Source organism: Actinia tenebrosa, unplaced genomic scaffold (genome assembly GCF_029948245.1).
Source record: "Actinia tenebrosa isolate PJP-AT-01 unplaced genomic scaffold, QUT_ActTen_1.0 PGA_scaffold9__36_contigs__length_13948895, whole genome shotgun sequence".
NCBI lineage: Eukaryota > Metazoa > Cnidaria > Anthozoa > Actiniaria > Actiniidae > Actinia > Actinia tenebrosa.
Genome location: NW_028292586.1, coordinates 8770526 through 8794279, shown reverse-complemented (window position 1 = coordinate 8794279; position 23754 = coordinate 8770526). Strand labels below are relative to the sequence as shown.

Sequence of the window (23754 nt, the reverse complement as noted above, 5' to 3'; positions counted from 1 at the left end):
TGGCGACCTAGATTTTCCTTCTCGCTTTGTAATATAATGTCGACCGCGTTATTGAAAACTGTTGAAGAAGCAGCTATTATTACTTCCATCGTTGCGGGTATTGGTTGGGTAGGTAAGAAAGTGCTCAAAGAAGACTTTACTGAAGACCCAAGCAAGAGCTTCGCTAATTTTGCTAAGATGACCGCTGCCGTAGGCGGGGCTATCATGGTAAAGGATTACCTACGGAAGGAAAAGTACCTCCCTACGGTGTAATATATATGGCTAGTTTAATCGCAGGTGGAGTTATTGCAGCTTTAGCATTCACTGGAGCTAATTATGGTGGTCAATATTTGGATAGATTGGTCAGAGGCGACAAAAGCGGAGATTTGGCCGCCGAAAGGAAGAGACACGACTTAGTGCTGGAGAAATATCAGCGAGACGTGGCGGCTTGGAATGAAAAAAGACAAGCTTACAGGGATTGGTTGGACAAGAACTACCAAGACAAAATGCAGGCAGACAAGAACTTTGAAAATACAGACTACGCCTTTAAGCTCTATGCGCAAGCACACCCCGCGGCATCGACGGGGTTGAGAAAGCCTCAGTTTAAGAATTACTACCAGCCTTCTAAGAAACGAAAAGACAATGAATTGGTCTTTGTAGGAGTTGCAGGGCTGGCGGGAGGCGTAGCTTTGGCGTATCTGCTCTAACGAAGGAAACTGTGTTTCCTGAAATATATGATCGTCTTTTTGGAAAGCGACAAGAATAACTTTACCACTTATCTGAATCCCCCCATCAAAGCCTGTAAGGTTCGGCTGGTTAGTTGCTCTTTGTACAATTCTTGGTATGATTTAGTCGATGCCTTGGTCACTGAGCATAACGGCGGCGGCAATTATCAAGGCGTAATGCTGCCCGATGGACATTACACACCAATCACCCTTGCTAAGGAATTAGCAAAGCACGGTTATACTCTCACCACAGGGTTGCCGCACGAAATGACCCTCAAACATAATATGCCAAACTATTCAGTAACTTTTGGAAAGCTTGACCCATTGGGGTCATTATTATGTGCCTCGGGCAAGACGATTACCGACACAGCCATACCTGTGAAATGGAAAGTCGCATCCTCTTACGAAGTCTATTGCGACTTGGTCCATAGTTACAACAATGGAGAAAAGTCTTCTCTTATGTCCAAGTTTCTGCCCAAAGGTAATCCATTTGACCCAGTAGAATACACTCCCATTTCTTTGAGCTATGACTTGTCTAATTTGGTAGAAAGCATAAACATCACCATTAAAGTGGACGGAGAGACGGTGGATTTCAACGGACGCAAGATCAATCTTGTTTTGGAATTCATATAATGGGCCGCGTAGAGGACAAACTCAAGAGAATTTACTATGGGCCTGAAGGCTATTGGAGAGGAGCGTCGGCTATCAAGAAACTCGCGACCGCGGCCAGGGTATCAGAAGAAACGGCTAAGAACTGGCTAAGAAAACAAACCCTCTGGCAGGTTTATCTTCCCGTGCCCAAGTACATTCCCAGGCCCAGCTTCACCGTAAATGCCCCTAATGAAGTTCATCAGGCGGATTTGCTTTTCTTACCGCACGACAAGGTGCGAAGAAAGACCTATAGATACGCTTTGACCGTAGTTGATATCGCAAGCAGATACAAGGACGCCGAACCCATAACCAGCAAGGATTCTGAGGAAGTCGCAGAAGCCCTAGGTAGGATTTATAAGCGCGTTTTGAAATGGCCTAAGCTGCTGCAAGTGGATGCGGGGACAGAGTTCATGGGCGTGGTTACTAAGACCCTGAAAGACCACGACACTAAGATTAGGAGAGCCGAAGCTGAGTACCACAGGGGTCAGAGCATCGTCGAAAGATTCAATAAGACCCTGGCCGAGCGTCTCTTTGGGTACCAGTATTGGAAAGAGCTGGAAGATCCCTCCAAACGCAACAGGGAATGGACTCAGAGACTCCCCCAGGTCGTCGCGGCTTTGAACAACGAGGCGGCCAGGGTTACAGGAATGAAACCCAAGGATGCTATGAAGAAGAAACACGTGGAACACAAGTCCTACGTCAGAAGTTCGAGGGCGGTCGGACTGAAGGAAAAAAAGCTACCCCGCGACATAGTGGTCAGATACCTCTATCAGACGGGGGAACTCGAAGGTGGCAGTAAGAGAGCCACGGATCCTAACTGGTCCTTGGAAACGTATGAGATTTCGAAGTCCGTCACCAAGGAAGGGCAACCCGTGTTGTATTACCTAAATGGCCCAAGTCGCGGATTCGTCAAGGAAGAGTTGCTCATAGTCCCCAAAGACTCAGAGTAGTGCTGCTCCACGCGCCCGATTACACTCTAGGCATGTCAGTCTTACGTTACCTCTGCAATGCCCGCGTTTGTTGTTGATACGATCCACGGAGAACTGCTGATCGTCATTTGGGTGAAACCTCCATAGTAGCGGTATGTTACACTTAGCGCAGCGGGCGCCTTTCTTATAGACGTCGTCCACACATAAGTCAAACGTCATATCTTTTTCTTCGTCGTGCCGCTTGTAGCGAAGGAGTTTCTTAGCAATGTTCTCCTTAGCTACGTCCCCTGGCGTCTTATCGTAGCGCAGTTGCGGCCCCCAGGCTCTTTTCAACTGCTTGGCATATTCTACGCGGCTTACGGCGGTGTAGATAAGGTTACTCCAACACAGCCGCTGGTCTATGATCCATAAGGTTTCTTTTATGGTAAGCCCTTGCGCGCTGTGGACCGTCATGCAATAGCCTAAGCGCCAGTCTGGATGGGAGGTTATTTTTTCCACCTTTTCTATGGGTACTCAGGCTTTATCATGCGTTACCGCATTTTGCAGTTGGATGTCGGTACCAGGTACCCAGACGTCTCTTTTTTGCATGCGGGTGTCGTGGGGTTTGTAGCAAACAGGTACGGGATGCGTAGGGAAGCGCTCTTGGTGTATATTTAGCAAATCCTTTTGTATGCGAGACTGTGCTGCGCGTTTGCTGCTCAGCACCAGATCTTTAGGATGCCAGGCGTATAGAAAGTCCTCGTATTTCTTCGCTCGTACGCGTTTGCGCAGTGTCTTGCATTGCTCGGCATCACTGAGCCCCCTTAATTCCGCTTTCAGGTTCCTTACTTGATCCTTACTGCGGTAGTCGGTGTTAATTTCCTCCGCATGGTCTACGAAATCTTTCAGCCATTCGTGGGGCATCTCTCCGGCTATTGGAGGAGGCTGGCAGGGATCTCCGGCGAATATTACTTGACACTTTCCACGGAGGAATTCTACGAATTCTTTGAGGATTTCCAAAGGCACGGTGCAAATCTCATCCCAAAGTATCACCGGAGGTATGTCGTGGATGGCTTCAGGTACCCATTTTTGTCCATTCCAACGGAAGAAGCTGTGGTACGTTTGAGCGTCGTGGCCCATTTCGCAGAGTTCTCTTTCCAAACGATGCGTTGGAGTTAGCACCTTTATCTTAGGAAAGAGTTCTAACACACGCGTCGTCTTACCGCTGCCTCCCGTACCGTAGAGGTAAGAGAAGCGTTGGTAAGAGATTGGGTCCGCAACTGAGGGCAGTGGCTCTTCCGTCGGCGTAATGGAACCGCGGGTGTGTTCTCCGTGATATTCTACACGTGCCCTCCAGGCTTTTATTTCTTCATCTTTGACGCGCCATTGGCCACTTTCTGCAAGTTCATCGGCAGTGTAGAATTCCTTCATCTTTTCCAACACGTGCGGCTTCACATATAAGGAATCCGTGGCTACGCGTGGAATGTCTTCTTTGTCAAACCGCAGTAGCATCGCCAATAGGTTAATGTGCGCATATGCGAGCATGCTGGCACGCAGATGGTAATACTGCGGTCGATGGTCCTGGTAATAACACAGCGCATTCCATTCGTGTAGCTTATCGTCGACAATGTAGTCCCATTTCTCTACGGATACCATCGTTCCTTTGTCATGCGCACGTTTTATGAGGAAGCTTAACTCGCCGGCGTCCGTTATTAGGCGTCGCTGCATATGTTTTTCACCCTCCTTAGCGCCCTGCGTGAATTTACCTATGACCACACGCGCTGTGGGGTTATGCTCCGGTAACCATTGCGTGAAGGCGCTGTGACAAAGTATGGCTTCATGCGCTGTGTATTTTAAAAGTTTGCGCTCTTCAAAGAACTTCAATAGGGGTATGGGTATCCATTCTTTCTCCTGCAGGTGCTTCCCATACCACGCATAGATTATGGGGTGCAGACCCGCTGCTAATTTCCAGGTGGTCAACCGTACAAACCCCGTTGCTGGGGCGTCGTAGTGACCATCCAACGCAACACGAAAGAACTGTGAATCTGGATGTCCGTAACGGTCGTAATATTCCTTACAGTCTCCCAGGCCCTTAAAGCTTGCGGGGTAACAATGTTTCATATCCAGCGACACGTATTCGTCTTCGTCGTATTCCATGTTCCACAGACCGCCGTGACCGTGTTCTACGCAAGCTTTAGCTATATCTTTGAGCTCCTCCGGCGTGGATTTCCACCCGTTTCTTTTCTTTGCGGCTAAGAAGTCCAAACTGCGACTGCTAAGCACTTCGTCAGAGAAGTCTTCTCCTAAAGTCTCACAGGCGCTTTGAATGCGCAGCTGTTCCACTTCAGGACGATACAAAGTACCATCTTGGGTCATAAATTGACTTCCCTCCGCATCCATTAATCAAATAGAATTCTCGTGCATTAGTTCTGCAAGCGGCGACTCCTTGTAAACGCGCGTCTCCTTCTTCTTTGGGAACCTTAACTCCCTCCACGCATGTGCGTTATGCTGGTAAATTACGATAGGCGCACCCCGGCCCCCATACTTGTGCGTCCCGGAGTAAATGAAGCCGTCGGTGATGTCTTTCACGCGTATGCGCCTTTCTAAAGCAACCTCTAACTTCTTGATGTTTTCAATGGTGGCTCCTGCCCTACGAGTAACATGCTCCCATTTCCTGATGGCTTCTCTTCTCTTCAACGTAAGCTTACCTCCCCTAGAGGAATCCTCGAAGAACTCTCTAACTAACTTACCCACGCAGTTACCCGGATGCCGCATTGGTTTGAGCTTCTTAACGTCCGGGTTCTTAATTTCATACGCACCGTAAATAACCACGGTGACCGGGTAAGCAACTTCGTAGAACAACATGTCGATGCCCACCAGCGCCCCATGACGCGTGTCCTTGTTTAAAACGAACAGGTCCTTCTTGCCAGACGCCCGTATTGGATTCCTACCCTTTTCTATTATCCACTCGCCGTCTAAATACTTTATAAACGTCAACTCCAGGCGGTAATTACCTTCGGGCATTAAGTCAATTATCCTTTCTGCTCTTTCCTCGCTCATCGTCTCATCTGTATCTCCCTCCATAAACGTTGTGAAGGCAAAGTCGGCGTCTAAGCGGTCCAGCACCTGAGTTCGCAGTCGGCGCACAGTCTTGTTACTAATGCTTTTGATGGTGTCCATCTATATCTAAGGAATATTTTATCCTCCGTTTGCGACACAAATATTTTAACCTTCGCAAACATAGCAGCAGTAAGGAAATCTTCGCGCAACATATGACAGAACACGGGTAATTCCCGCGGGGGACGCTAGTGCGTAAACACGGGCAATTCCCGGGCAATTCCGAATGGTGACCGCGAGTCCCCCTTACTGCCTACGGGTTTGGTACGGGTAAGGTGGACAAATCGGATATTTGCCTAAAAGTCCGTAGAGTTGGCTCAGATAATTCCCGAGGGGGCCGCCGTTACGTGGGGGCAGATAATCCCCGGCGTATTCCGAACAGTGACCGCGAATCCCCCTTACTGCTGCTCTGATACGATGCTAACCCTGTGCATATGAGTCTGTAATCAAGGAACACAGCGGTAATTTGGAATTCGAAACTGGTCTATTATTTTGCTTGTGGAGTTAGCATATGTAATATGACTCCATGCTATACGTGTGCAAGATGCCAAATAAAACTTACTTACTTACTTACATATCCTATATTGGGATTTGGTCAAAATGGGGGCCGCAAAATGGACCCTTCTTTAGCGATGAATTCCTTCATACTGTTCACAAATATGGCTTTCTTTTTAAGTTTTGACTTCCTTGTGATATTCTTTATTGAAGCCTCAAAAGACTTTGAAACAATATTCATAATTTAAACTAGTGAATTCTCACTTCCTTAATATTATTGTCTTATTGTGGGTATAAGAATATTTTATTAAGAAAGTGAGAATTCACTAGTTTAAATTATGACTAGTTAAGTTCTCATTTGGCAAATAGAGCGATGAAAAAAACGAAACAAAAAACAAAACAAAACAAAACAAAACGAAATAAAACAACTAAAACAAAAAACAAAACAAACAAACAAACAAACAAAATCAAAAAAAGGCAAAAAAAAAAACCAAAAACCAAACCAAAACAAAACAAAACTACAAACAAAAAACAAAACAAAACAAAACAAAACAAAAAAAAACCAACCAAATAAAAAGCAAAAAACAAAAACAAAAACCAAACCAAAACGAAACAAAAACAACAACAACAACGACAAGACAAAACAAAACAAAACAAAAAACAAAATAACAAAAAAACAAAGAAACAAAAAAGCAAAAAAACAAAACAAAAACAAACAAAAACAAAAACAAACAAAAAAAACCAAAAACAAACAAAAAAAAAACAAAAAACAAACAAAAAACAATCATCATTTTTCATCTTATAATTCCTTCTTCTTTGTAAGTATTATATATTAACATATTCATATTTAAATAATGGATAAATTCTATTCGTTTTTTACAATCTTTGAAAAAATGTATAAATATTTAAAAGTTATTAATTATTGATTAGAGATTATTGTTATTATTAATTATTGATTAAAGACTATATTTGAATTAAAACAAAAAACAATAAATAAGTAAATAAATAAATAAATAAATAGATAAATAAATAAATAGATAAATAAATAAATAAATAAATAAGTAAGTAAGTAAGTAAGTAAGTAAGTAAGTAAGTAAGTAAGTAAGTAAGTAAGTAAGTAAGTAAGTAAGTAAGTAAGTAAGTAAATAAATACTACTGCAAACCGCTGGCATAGTATATAATAAATGAAGTAAAAAGTGTGAAGTATAAAGTGTGAAATATGAAGTTTTCACCTAAAAGTGTGGAGTATGAAGTGTGAAATATTTTGCTTTCCAAGTCCCGCGAGCAGCCTAAGGTTGAGATGGACTGGTGCATTGACATACCGTTGGTTCTGAATACTGGTAACCTTCTTTGGGCACGTACGAGCCAGGATTTTGCTTCTTGTTGGATCGGTTCAATTCACATACAAACGTCCCATTTGGGAATCTGCAATGGTTGAAAGAAAAGCATTCCAGGGTTGTTTCGCATGCATGCTGGCAATCCGCTATGAAGAGAGACAGAGACTTGATTACGTGACCAATCAAAGCGTAACCATGGTCACGATGGAATACAACAAAAGGTGATCCGCATTGGCTGTTGATATTCATGAAGAGGTTAGTAGCAAAGACAGCTGTTATCATTAGTGAGAAAATTGGGAACATCTTGGGAAACTTTGCTTTGTGGAACATTTTCATTTGTTCATGACCAATATTCCAGACTTGAATTTCAGAACCTAGAGGAAAAAAAATTAGACATATTGTTTCCATCCATCCATCCATCCATCCATCCATCCATCCATCCATCCATCCATCCATCCATCCATCCATCCATCCATCCATCCATCCATCCATCCATCCATCCATCCATCCATCCATCCATCCATCCATCCATCAGCAATCATCACTAATTCTAGCTAGTTATTGTAGAATATATCTTAAAAGTTGTTTTATGTATACGTTGAAGAAAGAAGGTATGATTTTAGGAGCTGAAACCTAGAAAGATAGTCGGAGGGCCTTGTTAACTTTGAGTGTCCGTCGAGCATCAATGTGTAATTTAAAAAGCGAAACATCAAAAATCTACCTCAAAATAGAGGGTTTGATAAAGACGATATCAAGCATCATCCACTGATGCCAATTTTCAAGAAAACTAGGCTTCGGAAACTCCAAATAAATCCCTTCAAAATTTCGATGGGTTTTGAGAGACGAAATACGCAATGGCAGTGGGGTGATAAATGGGCTATCATCTATCATGAGGACGGGTATTTATCGAGTTACGCGCTTCGAGTTACGCGCTTTATGAGTGACGCGCTCGACCACACCCAAATTTGACGTCTTCACGCAGTTCGCGTAATTCGATGTCATTAAGAAAGTTGCTAGAGTTTGAGTTTTACACTCGAAGATAAATTTCGTATCTCCGCGCGCCCATGTAATATCCTCTATAAAGATAACTTATTTTAGTCTAAAATCATAAGGAATCTGAAACCATAAATAATCACCGCCCCCGCTCTGATTTGTTATGAAATATTGACATGCAAAACAGAAAGTCAAAATTAAAATCTTGATTCGTAGACTCTAGTCTAATGCTTTTCTTTGAGAATAAACTCCATTCTGAATTTTGTCTTTCTGTCTTTAAAAAGGAGATCAATGTCATCTCATTTATTTTTGGTTATAAATGTTCCCCAAACTGCGCTATAGTTGATCTTTTTGTAATATAATCGCAAACTTGTGATAGTTGTTTCTGAGAATCCACTGGCGTCGTCATAACTACTTATTGATGTGTTGATCATCACAGTGAATGAGCGATCTAAGCGAACGCTGTAAAGGAAGACTTGAAAAAATGATTTCAAGCTTCAACGGGAATCGAACCCATGACCTCATTATTTCACCACAGTTCTACCCATTCAATATTCACACTTATTACATATAGTGGCTTGATGAACCCAACAAAAATGACCGCTCGCCAACAGGATTGGCTTCATAGCTCAGTTGGTAGAGCATCGCACCGGCATCGCGGAGGTCATGGGTTCGATTCCCGTTGAAGCTTGAAATCATTTTTTCAAGTCTTCCTTTACAGCGTTCGCTTAGATCGCTCATTTACTGTGATGATCAACACACCTATCATTATTTCACCACAGTTCTACCCATTCAATATTCATAACTACTTATTACTGATTGGCCGTTTCAAACACCTGCCTCAAAGCTTTCTATATCATATTTTATTTTTCTAGCTATTTCTTATGGGAGTATATCGAATTTTAGATTATAATTTAAAACCATTATTAACAGTTCGGCAGTATATAAACTTTTCAAAAAATTATAAAACCAACACTGGTTAAAATAAAGTCGTCAGTTTATTCTTTGGTTTTCGTTTGTTATATAAATTGTTATGTTATTTTTAGTTTTTTCCCCTATATTCGTTAAACATGCTATATACTAACAGCCGCAAGCTTATAGTTGTTAAAAAACTTTTAAACAGTGCCCGTTTTATACCATTTTTTTAAAGATCATGTCTCAACCTGGTTACTGTTTCTATTTTATTTATTATTTATCCTTAAAACTTAGTAGTACGAAATTATTTCAAGACGAAATAGCTCTCATTCAATAGCAACGCTGTTAATCTAGCTAGCCATACAAGCCATTATTTACTAACAAAATTCATGAATTAAAGCAGGGGAAAAATTCGCTATTAGAACTGAAATCTCCTAAATAGCTTCAAAAACGTCGTTTCAGAATTATTTATTTTTCTACTGAGTTGGTAGTAAAATCGTTTCCCCTGTGTATCAATATTTGATTTAATAATTTGTTTCCGAGTACACTGAAATGAAAACTGAGTACATCTCAAAATTAAGGTGCATTAAAACAAAAGAGGCTGGATATTTCGACTGGAAATAAGTTCGGGATATGATCCCGACCTTGTTCATAATGAGTAATCAACTGTATTTACGAGAAAGAAAAATGCCTAATCGAGTTTTTGGCAATATTAGGAATTGAAAAAAACAAAAACAAAAACAAAAAAACAAAAAACAACCGTTTAATATTTTGGATTTACATGATTCAAGGTAAACTAAACTCATTCCATGAATCAGGCATTGATTTCCAGATTTAAGATTTTTATTGCTCAAGGCGTCTTATTGCAGGTTTTAGGTGAAATATGGTTTTAGTTAACTAGATTAATTGAATAAATGTTTCTTACCTTAATCTTCCATCAAATAGTTCGATATCAACACGGCTACCTAGGTTATATTTCCCTTTATAGACCTTTTCTGAGATGGCTTACCTGGTGTGATCGATATGACGAACATCTTTTTTTCATCATGCCTTTTATGGTGTTGTTTGTACCGAATCTAGACCACAACTGATGCAATCCGTCATTGGTAAACAAAGGCATATTTATTTATGGAGAATTTACTCGTGGTCTAAACGAAAAAAGTATTCGTTTATTAATAAAAGAATGGTATAGTGTTTCTAATACTTTTTATATTTTAATTCCAAAGGCGCTCAACCTTAATTTCCGTTTCAAAACAGTATATATATAATATACAGCCATTTGCAAAAAATATGGCCGCTTCCAATATATATACAAGTATATCAAAAGCATTTCAAAAATTATGAGATGTCATCCCTGATTTGTTTTTTTTTTTTTTTCGAGTTGTCTATCACCAGGGGTTTCTGAAGCATATTATGAAAATGCACCCCATGAACGCTATTGATTATTCAATTCTGACGTTTATTTCTTGTTTAAGGTGCTGACTACTTTTCAACATTCAATTTGAGCCCACGATGTGCGCGTGCTCAAAAACCGCTAAATAATCTTCACGATTTTTGCTGAAGAACCATACACGCTTTGAAATTCGAAAGGGCAAAACCCTCAAATTTTGCACGGGACTCTATATATTTTTTGCTATTTTCCAGAATAATAGGTAATATCCTATTATTTTTTAAAGTTTAAGACAATTCTGTTTATTAGAACAATGTAAAAAATTGTGCTCAATTTTTACGATAACTTGCACACCGTAGAACCTGAACAAAAAGTTTTTCCATTGTCTACAATAGTTTATTAAAACAACTTCTGATCAGTATTTTATAAATATAATGTAAGTTACGTGTTCGGAAAAAAAAATTGCTCATGTTTCTTCCTTAGTTTCGGTTTCATGGGTTTTTTTTTGTTTGTAGCTTGATTTTCGCTATTTTTCTTCCAAAATTGTACTAACCCATGTCATTCTGGAATGATTATCTCAAAAACAAGCTCGGGACACCCCATTTTCTCTGCATATTGAAATCATCATTAAATTTAAGGTTAAAGAAGTTTCAATTTTCAATTTTCTGTTTATTATTTACCAAAGTAGTCAGCCACCTTAAGCCTTTATAAAGTCTAGATACGAAACAAATTGAAATAAGATCCAATAAAAAATATTTTTAAAGAAGTTATTAATGAAATCTACGGTTGTCGTTAACGTTGTTTGTTTTTATATATGTACCATATATATTGGCTATATACCCGCATACACCTATTCCAAAAATCTTGCTATCTGTGAGACAAATATCCTACCAGGAGATCCTAGTACAGCATGGATGGCAAGGAATAGCGTTCGTATTGGCGGCGTAACGACAGTGGCTTCCTATCAGAAAATATAGAACAACCATTGCTTCGAGAATTATTAGACAATCCAAATTAATCGCCCCGAAAAAAATTTTATATTCTTAACTTTGTGAAATTAGCACAACTTAACACTCAAACAACTATTGATCTGTATTCTTGGGTAGATTTGAGCTCAATATTCTTGAAGAACCGTTCATGAAGCAAAAACGTACTTGAAATGTCGACTATCTGATAAACAAACCACAGGGAGCCAAAGTTCTTTTTAGCCCGAACTTGCTACTAAGACAGAAACAGAGGACGATAAGTGATACTATAAGTGATACTGACAAGTGACACTATAGTTAGATTTCAAGTTTATATTATTTCAGAATTTCTTTATTACATATTTATTATATATTACTAAGGCTGCTTATGACACTAATACTAATTTTCTACATTTCATATTATATATGGTTAGATCTTATATTATCCTCATAGATTTTTTTCAGTCATTTCGTATAATTATCGTAAAGCGCCTATATATGTGCTGTATATAAGTTTTTAGTCAGTATCATTATCATAAATACAAAGGAAATCAACTGCATGGTGAGGCCAGGAACATCTGAAGAAACCTCGAACCTTACAAGTAAACTTATAGGTCAGGAACGTGAAAGTTTGGAATTGAAACAATAAAGACAAAGGTTCGAATCACTCCTGATCCTGCACAGTAGATAAATATGATTAGAAATTTTTGCTGCCGCAAAAATGCTTTGCGCGCCTGAATTCCAAATCTCCCAGTAAAAAAAAGACTGCTTGGGTTTTTTGATACGATAATTTTACTGAGCTATGTTTGAAAAACTGAGAATTGTTTGGTTACAAAAAAGCTTCTACGGTATGATACGATGTAACTTTTTGTCTATCCCTTGAGTTGCGAGTCGTACATTTGAGAGAAAAAAAGTTGTCTTTACCAAAACAAGGTTCAAAAATCGATATAGTTGGTAACTTCGTGTTGTGCAAATTCGGGCACTTGAGAATTGCACTCCCACTTCCAATTGCGCAATTACTTGTATTTGTAGCTTAGTATTGTGCAAATTTGGGCACTTGATATTTTGGTTAAAAAACTGCACTCCCACTGGGCGCAATTACTTGTATTTGTAATTGAACTTCGTGTCATTTTAAATTGTATTTGTTCTGTGAATACTATTTTTGGTTAGCAAACTGTAATCCCACATTTGCCGTCACCACTAACATCTAGCCATCTCGTGACTTGGTATTTTATAACCTTTTGCTATGTCAAGCGTAGCGGGAACGCCTTCAAAGAGACAAATAAACCAAATGATAGCAATAATCGGCAATAATCATTCAAAGATAGATCATAGCTAAACTTTAAATCTATCGATACCCTACCCTGAAACAATATCTGCATGGTCTGATCAGGAAGTCAAGGAACTACTTACTCACAGATCGAATTTGAGAGTAGGTCGTTAGATTTTGCGGAGGGGTTATTAAAACTGCTGAACCCGGAGAAACTAGACTTTGTAATATAATAGTAATTGATAATTTATTGACTTGCTTTAGCGTCTTTTAACTTTAAAATGATCAAAAGCGCTTAGTCATACAAGAGTAGAGCGAAAACCAAAACTACTCTTTAAAAAATGTCAACTTTCCGATACTCTTTATATTCTATATCTATCGTATAATACAATGTTCAGGATCTTCATTTCAATCTTCTTTTTTTCTGTTTTCCCCAGCACATGGGCTAAATTCTTCGTATTACTTGTAATAAAGCGTTACGGATTTCCTTGATTTTCCAGCAATAAATAATCGGATTGAACAAACCATTACACATGACGAAAGTTTCGGTGACCGTGAACAAGTGAAATCGTTTAAAGTAAGGCGAGGTGTTGACCTGAGCCACGTCGAAAATAATCAAACCTAAAGCGTAAGGAGCATAGCAGAGCGCAAAAGCACCAATAACGAAGTACATGGTGTTGACAGATTTCTTGTATTTTGGAATGTTAATCGACTGATTCATGGACTGTTGGATTGAATGCTGCTGGGCCTGTATCTGCCTTGAATGTCTGCGAATTGTCCTGGAAATATTAAAGAGAAAGAACGCAACGAGAAGCAAAAGAGTTATGAAAACTAGAACACCAATACTGCTCAAAATATAAAAAAAAATTAGATTTTTTTTCTGGAAAAATTCATTAAAATGTCTTAAGATAAAGATAAATATGCTGAAATTCCAAATACAGAAAATCACTATTCCACAACGTTTGACGGTAACCAGCTCTAAGTATCGTAGATGAAGACGAACAGCCAGATATCGCTCTGCTGTGATTGCTACGAGAGTAAGGAACGATGCGGTGCCCAGGGCATTTACACTTGAATCGTATATTTTAGCACCTGTGCACAACAGAGAACTTTTTCTTGCTAAATAAGAATAATGCACCAAACAGAAAAATGGTTGAGAAAGAATACCAACCATGAAATCTGAGATAGCCAAGCCGAGAATCAAAATGTTGGAGGGTGTGACAAGAGACGGTGTTCTTGAAAGAATATAAATCACCGCACTGTTGCAGACGATTGCGAAGAGAGCAGCCACGAAGTTGATACTAATGATAAAGGATAAAAATGTACTAAGGCCATAACTACGACTCTCCTCCAGAAGATCAGCAGCTGTCCCCAGAACTGAACATTTCGTCGAGATATTATAGATTACCGAAACATTTTTCATGTTTTTTCCCAGATTCTTGTTTTCCCTCCGAAATAAATTACGTTTAGAAATAGCGGAGGAAAAATGAGAAGAATGGATTACTTTTTTTCGTTTTCTTCTTGTTCTTCTCCTTCTTGATATTTTGTTTGCAATTTACTTCTTGTTACCAGCTAAAGTAATATTTGGCTAATATTACTCTAAAAGTTCATCGCTGCTGTCATTTTGCTAATATTTTGAATTTCCACCGGCCTTGTTAATGAACTACGAAAGCAAATACCGTTCATTTTTTTCAATTTAGCTTTGCCCTTTAATGACAAAATCTTTGGGAGATTTTTTTTTCTATAATAATTTCAATTACAAGCTATTTTAAAAAAATTCATGACCATTCAAGAACAGCGCTGCAAGAGATTTACAACTGAGATGTCTCAATGCAAGATATCTCGTAACGTATACCTTTCCAAAGAAAAACCATTAAGAATCATTACCACTCTTTTCACTGCTACGTGCTGATCGAGACAACAGTCGCAACGGGGAAGTAGGCAATACGCTGCCGCCAATCAGAGAACATAAAGGTACCGACCAATTTATTTGATTGACGGAAGTGTATTGCCCTATTTCTGTTGTCTACTGTTATCTTGATCAGCGGGTAGCAATGAAAAGAGTGGCAAGCAGATGAAAATTCTCGAACACAATATAGATATATGTATATAACTGCATTCGTAAAAACGAGGATTTTAAGATTATTTTGAAGTCACTAAAGTTATGTCGATTTTATTTTTGTGAGAAATGAGGGTTACTGTGATGCTACGATGTTGTATGAGAATAAAGTTGATCATTTGAAAAGCACGGAAGGTTGCGCTGCCATCTTTCCAGCCACTTTCCGGCACCGCTGGTATTGATAATTCAATTCTGGAACCCGTCATAAGTTGAAAAGGGTTGTTTGCAGCCTGTGCAGCTGGAAACTAACTCCTAAGTACGTAATTACAACGAAATTATTGGGTTCAAAACATTTACGCCAACATAATTCCTAGCCTGCGTGAGGCAGGAACCAAACCTCGGTGAGGTCCGTCTGACAATTACAAATTTGATATTTTCGTAAAAGAAGTCGCATTATTATATGTAAACAATTAAAGTTAAAGATATTACGAATTCAGTCGGCAAGAAGATGGTCATTATCGTCGGATTTAGCAAAAGCCGTAAATAATAATCTCTTAATTGAATTATTGGAAACTTGTGTATTTAGTTGGAATTTCTATGAATTTAATTCACGAGCAGAACATGTATTGAGGGAGATAAAAAAATTGCACGATAAAAGTACATCGCGCATCATATTAGAAGTAAAATGAACAAATAAAAAATAAAAAATGGAATAAATAATAAAGTATAAGATATTTGACGTGCAGACCTAGTTCGCTGTTTTCCACACAATATAATTTTTCGATAATTTTCAATCAAATTTTCTTTGGAATTTGTACGAGAAAGATTTTGTCGACCTTTCGATTTTACGTAATAAATAATGGGGTTTACTACCTTTCTTTCCGTCAGTATGAGATGATATATAGAAAATACGAAAAAGTTTGTTTTCTTCGTTGCCCATCAAAACGTCATGAATGTTCAAATATTCAAGCTGAACTCAAATAATGACTTAGAAATGACGTCAGTGCAAAACCGAAGTGTCATGAAGGCTGTGAAAGCTGATCAGCGCAAAAGGAAAAACTACACAAAAAACTACAAAACTTATTAGTTAAGGTAATTCCCCTGAAAGAAATTTTGCCAATAACTTTGTCCTGAAACTTTGCATGGACATTAATTATGTTATGGACATTTAAAAACTGTAATAAAAAGATGGGGTAACCATTCTCGTTTTTTCGCTAGATGCTCTCCAAATATGTCAATTTATGGGTTTTATAGTGAAATGCGGTAGCAACTGGAGGCTGTAATCAAGAACCTTTATTCACAGTTAAAAGTACTTTCATACATAACAAAACATACTTGTAAACCGAAGTTTACTAGATAATCTATACTATTAAATCCATTAAAGTCATTGGATGACTACGATTCGTGAACTATTAGTGAAAAATGCAAATACGTGCGCCTCTACTAACGTCCAAAAATTGCACATGTCAACTACTCCCATCAAAATATTTCAAAATCTATCCAATAAACTTTCCTTCATATTTTGATATATAATCAGCATTGCATTTATCAAAATTCTGAAATAAAAAATGGGGGTCACCATTCTCGTTTTTGATTTATCATGAAAAAACATCTCAAAATAGTCTAAAACCGGCATTTTTCCGAGTGGAGACTGGGGCGAGACAGATAAAAATCGAAATTCTCTACTCAAAAAAGAGGAAAATAATGAAAATCGGTTTGGAACATGTTTTTTATTTGGTTTCAGAAAGGAAAATGCCTAAACTTTGTTAGTTCCATGCTTTTAGTTGCATGCGCAGAAAAATGCGCAGTGCAAAACAAGGGAATTACCTTAAACGTTATTCAATATTTGAGAGATAAAGTGTCACCTCATGCAGTTTTACAAATTTTCTCCAATCTGATTGGCTAACATTTTCTCTCAGATCAGCTGGATGATGTCATCACGCCGATGGCCGAGCGCTCGCCCACTAAACACATGCGTATAGAAAAGGTGTGTGGGAGCAATGTCCATGAACGTCCTCAATACATGTTATCTTTTCGAAGAAAAACTAATGAGATTTTTTTCTTATTACTTTTGTAGCTCAGTGTTTTGTCTTCCTTGGTTCCTTCCCCTTTTCCCTATTTTTGCCCAAATTGCCAACTATAAATGATCGAGTTTAAGGCACAGTTCAATAGGACGATAGTTTCTGTTACTGTGAAATAAGTACGAAGCCATAAGCTAAATTCTGGTAACAGGTAGAGTACCGATCACATAGTACATGGTGTTGACGGATTTCTTGCATATATCGGGGCATGTCTATAGACTGTTGTAGTGATTGCTGTTGGGCGTGGATCTGACGGGAATGTCGTTTGATAATCTTGGATATTCTGACAATTAAAAAAAAAAAAAAAAAAAAAAAAAAAACCAGCAAGGAAGCAAATACAATATACGTTAACAACAAAAATATTACTCCGTAGGGAAACATCCTTATTGTGACAGCAGACAAACAGATAACCCAGGTGAAAACAAGACCAATGGCATAACGTTTGGATGTAACCAGCTCTTTGTACATATTGCAAGTGTAAGATAACAGCAAGGTATCGATCTGCAGTGACAACTGTTAACGCAATAAATGATATAACCGCAAGAGTTGTTCCACTGATAATGTAAACCTTTCCAAAGAAACAAAAGGGTGTGGTATCTCGGATATACTCGAACAATGTATACAGGCTAAAGGAAGGTAGAGCTATAACGCTAGAACAGAAATCAGAAATGGCTAAGCCCAGAAGCAGTATGTTCGAAGGTGTTTATAGACGAGGCGTTTTTAATATAGTGTATACTACGACCATGTTGCTGAAATAAGCTAGAATAGCTATCATGCCGTTGACGACAAAACTAGATAACAAAAAGATATCATAATAGTGAGTTCATGAAAACGTACTGAAAATATGTCCTCAATGGAGGGCACAGTGAAGTCCAGTTCATGGTTTCGTAATCGTACTTCGTTATGTTATCGCATAAAAATTATTTCAGTAGATTAAAGTACAGACCACATGCAAGTAACGAATGCGAAGAAAGAATATTTAAAATGCTTGCGCTTGTTCTAAGTATTTAAATGAAACAGTATCTAAGCCAAAGAATCCCTCTTGAACGCACTCATTCAGTTCGTAAAATTTAATGGAATAGTCAATTACCAGTACAGTCAGTGTCTAAGTAATCAAGATCTAAAGGCGTCTTAAAGTAAAAGCAGCGATTTTTAAATACTGCACTAGTTAATTTTTTTTCAAAATGCACGAGAACCCATTTGATTTTCTTTGAAAATGAACATCTAGATTCTTTTTTGAACAAACATTTTCTGATTTTTTTTTTTTTTTTTTTGCACAGTGATTTAAAAAAACTAGTAGCAGACTAATCACAATCGAGATTGATTGATGACCATATTATTACGTAAGAAAACCTTTGCTGAAGGCACAAGATGCACAAATTTCTATAATTTTTAAAAATTCATATTTTCCCGATTTTCGGACTTACTTCCTTCAAGCTTCATGATCACGGTTTTATACTACTTTCAGTTTACATTTTCTTCCCAGTTATGTCAATTTCTTCTATTCTCTGAGTTTTGGAATCACACAAAAGAAACAAAGCGGAAGGAATCAATCTCTAAACTGAGCTCGAAACGACGTCACAAAACCAATCAAGGTGATAAAAAGAAAAGAAACTTGAACCTTTTAAAGGACTAATGATTCAAATGCAAACACTTTTTAAAAAATGAGGTATATTAGTTAAAGAAAAACTGAATGACCCTTACTTAAATTATTGAGAAAAGAGAAAACTAATGAATACTTGAGTTGATTTTGTTGCTAACGAACATCAAGCTGATATGTTGTTCATTGTCACGACTGGTTTTTTTTTTTTTTCGTATCGGGTTTTCCGGTTTTCCTCCCTAGTCCAAGTAAAAATCAACATGTCATTTGAATGTTGTGCATCGTAAATAACACCTACAGTGGTAGTGCGTGTGAAGGGTACCTCATGGAAAAGCTCCTAGTACGGGGAAAGTGTTGTGAAATATTATTATTTATATATAAAGCATTCTGAGAAGACCAAAACCACAGTCAGAATTGGACACTGGTTTCCACCTCAGCCGCCAGTCCCACAGCCCCACAGCCACAATCAAAGTAATCTAAAAGATTCAAAAAGTTTGGGTTAGAGGCCACGTTTTTTTGAAATAGGTGTATTTATAATGTAGAGGAAACACTGGTTTATAATATTTTTTTAACAGACGCCTCAGCGCTATCAATTCAACTATAGTGTTGAAATTAGTCCAAATTCCTATTTAGTTGTTCTTCATAACTATCTCGCTTACAACCTGTGACGTCATAGTGAAATAGGGCAATTGTTTAGGAGTAGACTTCAAATCCGTTCACGAGTTTATTCGGAGGATATATGAATATATTTTCTTGTCTGTGAGAAAAGAAGTTAATCAGCCACCAAAGAGAGGAATTGTTTTTCAAGCTTAATGGAGGATGGCGGCTTTAAAGACATTATTAAGGTTTCGGTTGCGACTTGACGATTATTTTTTCGTTCGTAGGAATATTTTTTATACTGCAATTGTGTTTCAATTAAATCAAGTAATAATAATAATAATAATAATAATAATAATAATAATAATCTTTATTTCCATTTCCATTTTAAAAAATATTTACATATATTAGTGCATTTTTTCTGATTTAGTTTTATTTTACATTATATCTCTTGAAAAAAATGCTTTACATTCAAGGAAATGACTAGAGGCTAAAGGAACGGTAAGATTTTCAAAGTTGATGCTAGGCAATTTTAGTTATAATTTTATTCAGTAGCTTCAGACAGTAACACACACACACACAAATAGCAGCAGCAAAGCGAAGGTGACAAATGTGAACGGCAAAGCGACAAGACATAACAAGAACAAGAAATAAAGAGGAAGACGAATATTGAAAATGAAATAATTTAGTTTTGATTTCCACAGGACGAATTTTGTTTGGTCAAAAGATATTGTTTGACTCTTTTTTTGAAACAGTTTGTAGACATTTGTTTGAATTCAGGGGGTAGATCCTGCCAAACAATCGTTGCTATTGAAAGAAAAGTTTGTCTGCCGGTGATAGTAAGTGTATCCCAATAGAAAGCGACTCATCAAAATTTTTTTTCTGAAAATTGGTTGTGAATATGACGATGGATTGACTACAAAGAAAAAAAGCATTTCGTGTTTTGGACATTTAACAGATTGAAAATACAATGCATTACCATAGGCTCTAAGGTTGTGATATTTTTAACATAAAAACTATTTACGAAAGTTTTTATGGATATTTAAAGGGCTTTGGCATAGTTACTATGGTTTTGAGTCAGTAGAAAGTAGTAGAGGTTAATTAATCTTTGGAGATTGAAAATAAAAAAGTTTTAGGAAGCTGTTTTTCTAAAAATAACAATGAAACTACAGAAGCTGACACGTGAGAATAAGGTATCGTAACGGTGATGTTGTAGAATAATTCAGTTTCCACGCAAATAGTATGTAAATCAGAATATCATTACGAAAACAAAACGACGTTCTGACGATGAGACAGAAAATAAAAATATTTTGAGCACTTCCCTGTTATTTACCGTTAACTCCTAGCACAGGTAGCCCAAGCTTGATTTCTGTGGTGTCATGTTATAAGGAAATGCATGGGGATTCTTCAAAAATTTCAATAAAATCATTGAAACGTGAAATAAAGCCTCAAAAATTTGCCTCATCATTGAGAAATAGCACTTCTTTCGCTTTGCATGGTAATTTTTTGAATTTAGCCCGTTCTAAAAAATGACCACACACAGCGAAAGAAATTGTAAAATGCAAGAGCTTTTCAAGTGCCCTTGAAAACGTGAATTAAATTCAAGGAGTTTAAGGAGTAGCACGAACCCTGTGTACTCCTAGACAATTCGATTGCAAATTAACTAACGTGAATAAGGTCGTATAATGGAAAACTATATTTTCGACATGTTGATAGCTGCATTACCACAAACTTTATCTATCTTAATACCATTTTACTTAGAAGTTATATAAAATAATTGTATGCAATTGTACATTACAATTCGGCCAATTTCTCGACCTTTTTCAGTTAACTCGGCGTGGTAGCTTTTCGTTCGGCACTGCATGGGAAAGTAAGAAAAACTGTTAAAGCCGGAAACATTGAATGTTTTGAAAGCCAACGATGAGCTGTGGTTGCGTTGGAATAGGCCATTTGCATGATGACATCATTTTGCTACCAATACCAAATGCTTCACGAAATTTGTATTCGAATTTTTATTCCCTTATGAGTACGTACAATAAGAAAGTATATGTTTGAACAGTGAACAATATATATTGCACAATTGATTCTGATGGTGGTAGTTAATGACGTTTACACGGTTTATTCTTTCAAAACACTGTAAAGTTTTGAACATTTTTAGACGATCTATGTTCAATAGGAGGACACTGAGCCAATAGTAAATCTATGAGCGATTTTTTTTACAGTAAAATGATAACAAAAACGACTAAAAACAAGGAAAAAAGTTTAAAAGAAAAACGGTTTCAAGAACACTGGCTCCCTGCGCGAGCGATGCGTCATTCTTTGTGACGGTCCTCTTATTGATCATAGCTGTTACCCAATTAGATTGCGAGAATACGCTCCGTTATTGTAAAATTAGCAAATAGAGGACCCTTTCCTATGGTCAGTACTCTTATCGAACATGGAATGGCCTCATTATATGATCCAAACTGAAGTGGAACCACGAGCGCATCGTTCTTACTTTCTTCTTTGCGACTAAGAGCCTTGGAATGGATCATGCATGCTTATAGAAGTTTGAACACCATCCCGAAAATTCCGAAGCAAATTGAGATCCAGGCTAGCCCGTTGTTGAAAGTTAACCTGCCTATTCGAAAACCACAATGTGTCTGATTAGCAAAGATTAAGAACTCATTCATGTTGGAACGGATTTTTAAGGGGTGACCTGGACGCCACGCGGTGCTTGATATGAAGTTGAGCTGTTCCAGCATATTACCACATTTACTCGTGAGTGATGCCGCACAGATCGACGGATATAAGAACGGGTAAAGAGCAAAAGCCAAGAAAGCGATGTGGAAGACCCAGAATTGAAATTCATTCTGTTGGTTAGGAAGGGAATCAACAGACTTGAAACCTAAGGCGACGTCCACGATAAACGCCATACCAAATGCGAACCAGTGAATTACGAACCAAAACTTTAACCCCCGAACGGTACTGAAGATGTGATTGCAAAGCTCTTGGTAGATAGAAATAACTTCGTTAATGTCTCCTTCTCTAAGCTCTTTGATTTCATGAATACAAGCAGTTATTAGGGATTCCAAGGCGGAGATCATCACTGCAAAAATCCATAATGGTGCTCCAACGTAAAACCACACGACCAAGTTCTCTATTTTGAGCCAAATAACGAAGTGGTCTTTTGGTATGTATTTTTCGGCATGTCGCAGGTCACTTACAAGGAAAGTAATCCATATCGAAAAAGACAGCAAAATCTGAAAGTTAAGTTTAATCCACTGTTTTCGAGTTAGCAAATTATAGGCAAGTTTCAAAGGCACTGCTTTTTTCTGCTTAGGCAGTTTGCCCAAAATACAATGAGCTATCAAGATATAGCCAGAGAACTGAGCAAAACTGAACAGTGCACGCGAAAACAAAACAGGTCGAAAGATCTTCGCCCATTGTTTGCTAGTCTCATTAAATGCCATCATTCCGTAACACAAGAACGGACTTAGTTCATTAGCAGCATTTGGGGTTATAACAGCACAAAATCTGTACACGGCAATGTTTCCAATAAAGACATAGGTATTAATAGCAACTCCTATAACCATGAAAAATTTCTGAAAAACCTTGTAACGACAGACAGGCCATAGCCCAACTAACATTGTTAGTAGTATAAACGGTGCAGTCATGATTGTTCGTGTTTTTCTTCTTCTTTGGGAAACTACTGCAAATGCACGAGCACAAAGAAAATACGTGCCATTTTCTATGTCTACATCAATATCTTCAATCAGATCTACTTCAACTTCCTTTTGTTTAGCAGTTATTAAGGGCCCGTAAGGTTTTTTCCTTTGATCAGGTTCTATAATTGAGCAATCTGTTGACTCTGAAGATAAAAAGGGTTCGCATAGATTATCCATTATAGCAGATATCAATTTCTTTCCTTGATTATTCGACTCGGCTTCTTTAGTTGCCTGACTTACCCACACAGATTCTGAGAGTTTAGTCAGGGACTTTCTTGAATTTCGTGGGATTTTTGCGATGACAGCAAGCCACCTATCTACTTATGTGTTTACCATGCTTAAATAATAAGAACGATTTCGTTTTCGTTTTCGTTTAAGCATAGAAAATTCAAGTGATTGTAGCACTTTCAGTTGTTTGTGAGCACATTATCATTCATTTTGGCATACGAATATTCAAACGATATTTGACTGATTAATATTACTAAACGAAATAGATACAAAACCCACCCACCATACAACAAGCTGCATGTGACCACAAATCAGGGACGAAACCAATGGGAGCGGTTTTCGAAACTTGAAAAAAGGAAAAAAAAAAAAAAAAAAAAAAAAAAAGGAAAAAAAAATTCTAGAGATTCGAGAATATTTTAGGGCAAAATTAAACTGAAAGATATTTGGGTTTCAGCATCTATAACATGACTTTGATTGCGACTGTGAACTTTGAGAAACCTCAAGATATAGTGCAGATTACTTCAGATATGAAATTTTGAGACTACAAATCTTTGGGAAATTTTTGCAAATAAATGTTTGTACCTCAGCCTTATAACGAGGCTGTAAACGCATTATACGCGTTACTGGAATAAATTTGTTTGCAAAAATGTTTAGTTTCAAAATAAATAAATAAATAAATAAAAATATAAATAAATAAATAAATAAATAAATAAATAAATATAAATATATAAATAAAT

At 37.6% G+C, this 23754-nt stretch overlaps 1 protein-coding gene and 1 non-coding gene across 3 annotated transcripts; one reads left to right on the top strand and one right to left on the bottom strand.

Annotated features, from left to right (window-relative positions):
• Positions 1-8823: 8823 nt before the first annotated feature.
• Trnaa-ggc (transfer RNA alanine (anticodon GGC)) lies at positions 8824-8896 on the top strand. Its single transcript has one exon. It is a non-coding gene; the product is annotated as a tRNA-Ala (tRNA).
• Positions 8897-19999: 11103 nt separating this feature from the next.
• LOC116286240 (uncharacterized) lies at positions 20000-23132 on the bottom strand. 2 transcript variants are annotated; one of them, XM_031692705.2, is made up of 2 exons: positions 23030-23132; positions 20000-22932 (listed from the first exon to the last, which is right to left on the bottom strand). In XM_031692705.2, exon 2 carries the CDS (start codon positions 22736-22738, stop codon positions 21623-21625), a length of 1116 nt encoding a protein of 371 aa, XP_031548565.1. In that variant the 5' UTR covers positions 22739-22932; positions 23030-23132; the 3' UTR covers positions 20000-21622. The 2 variants fall into 2 exon arrangements, with proteins under 2 accessions (XP_031548565.1, XP_031548564.1); XM_031692704.2 differs by having other exon boundaries at positions 20000-23132.
• Between the last annotated feature and the right edge of the window lie 622 nt (positions 23133-23754).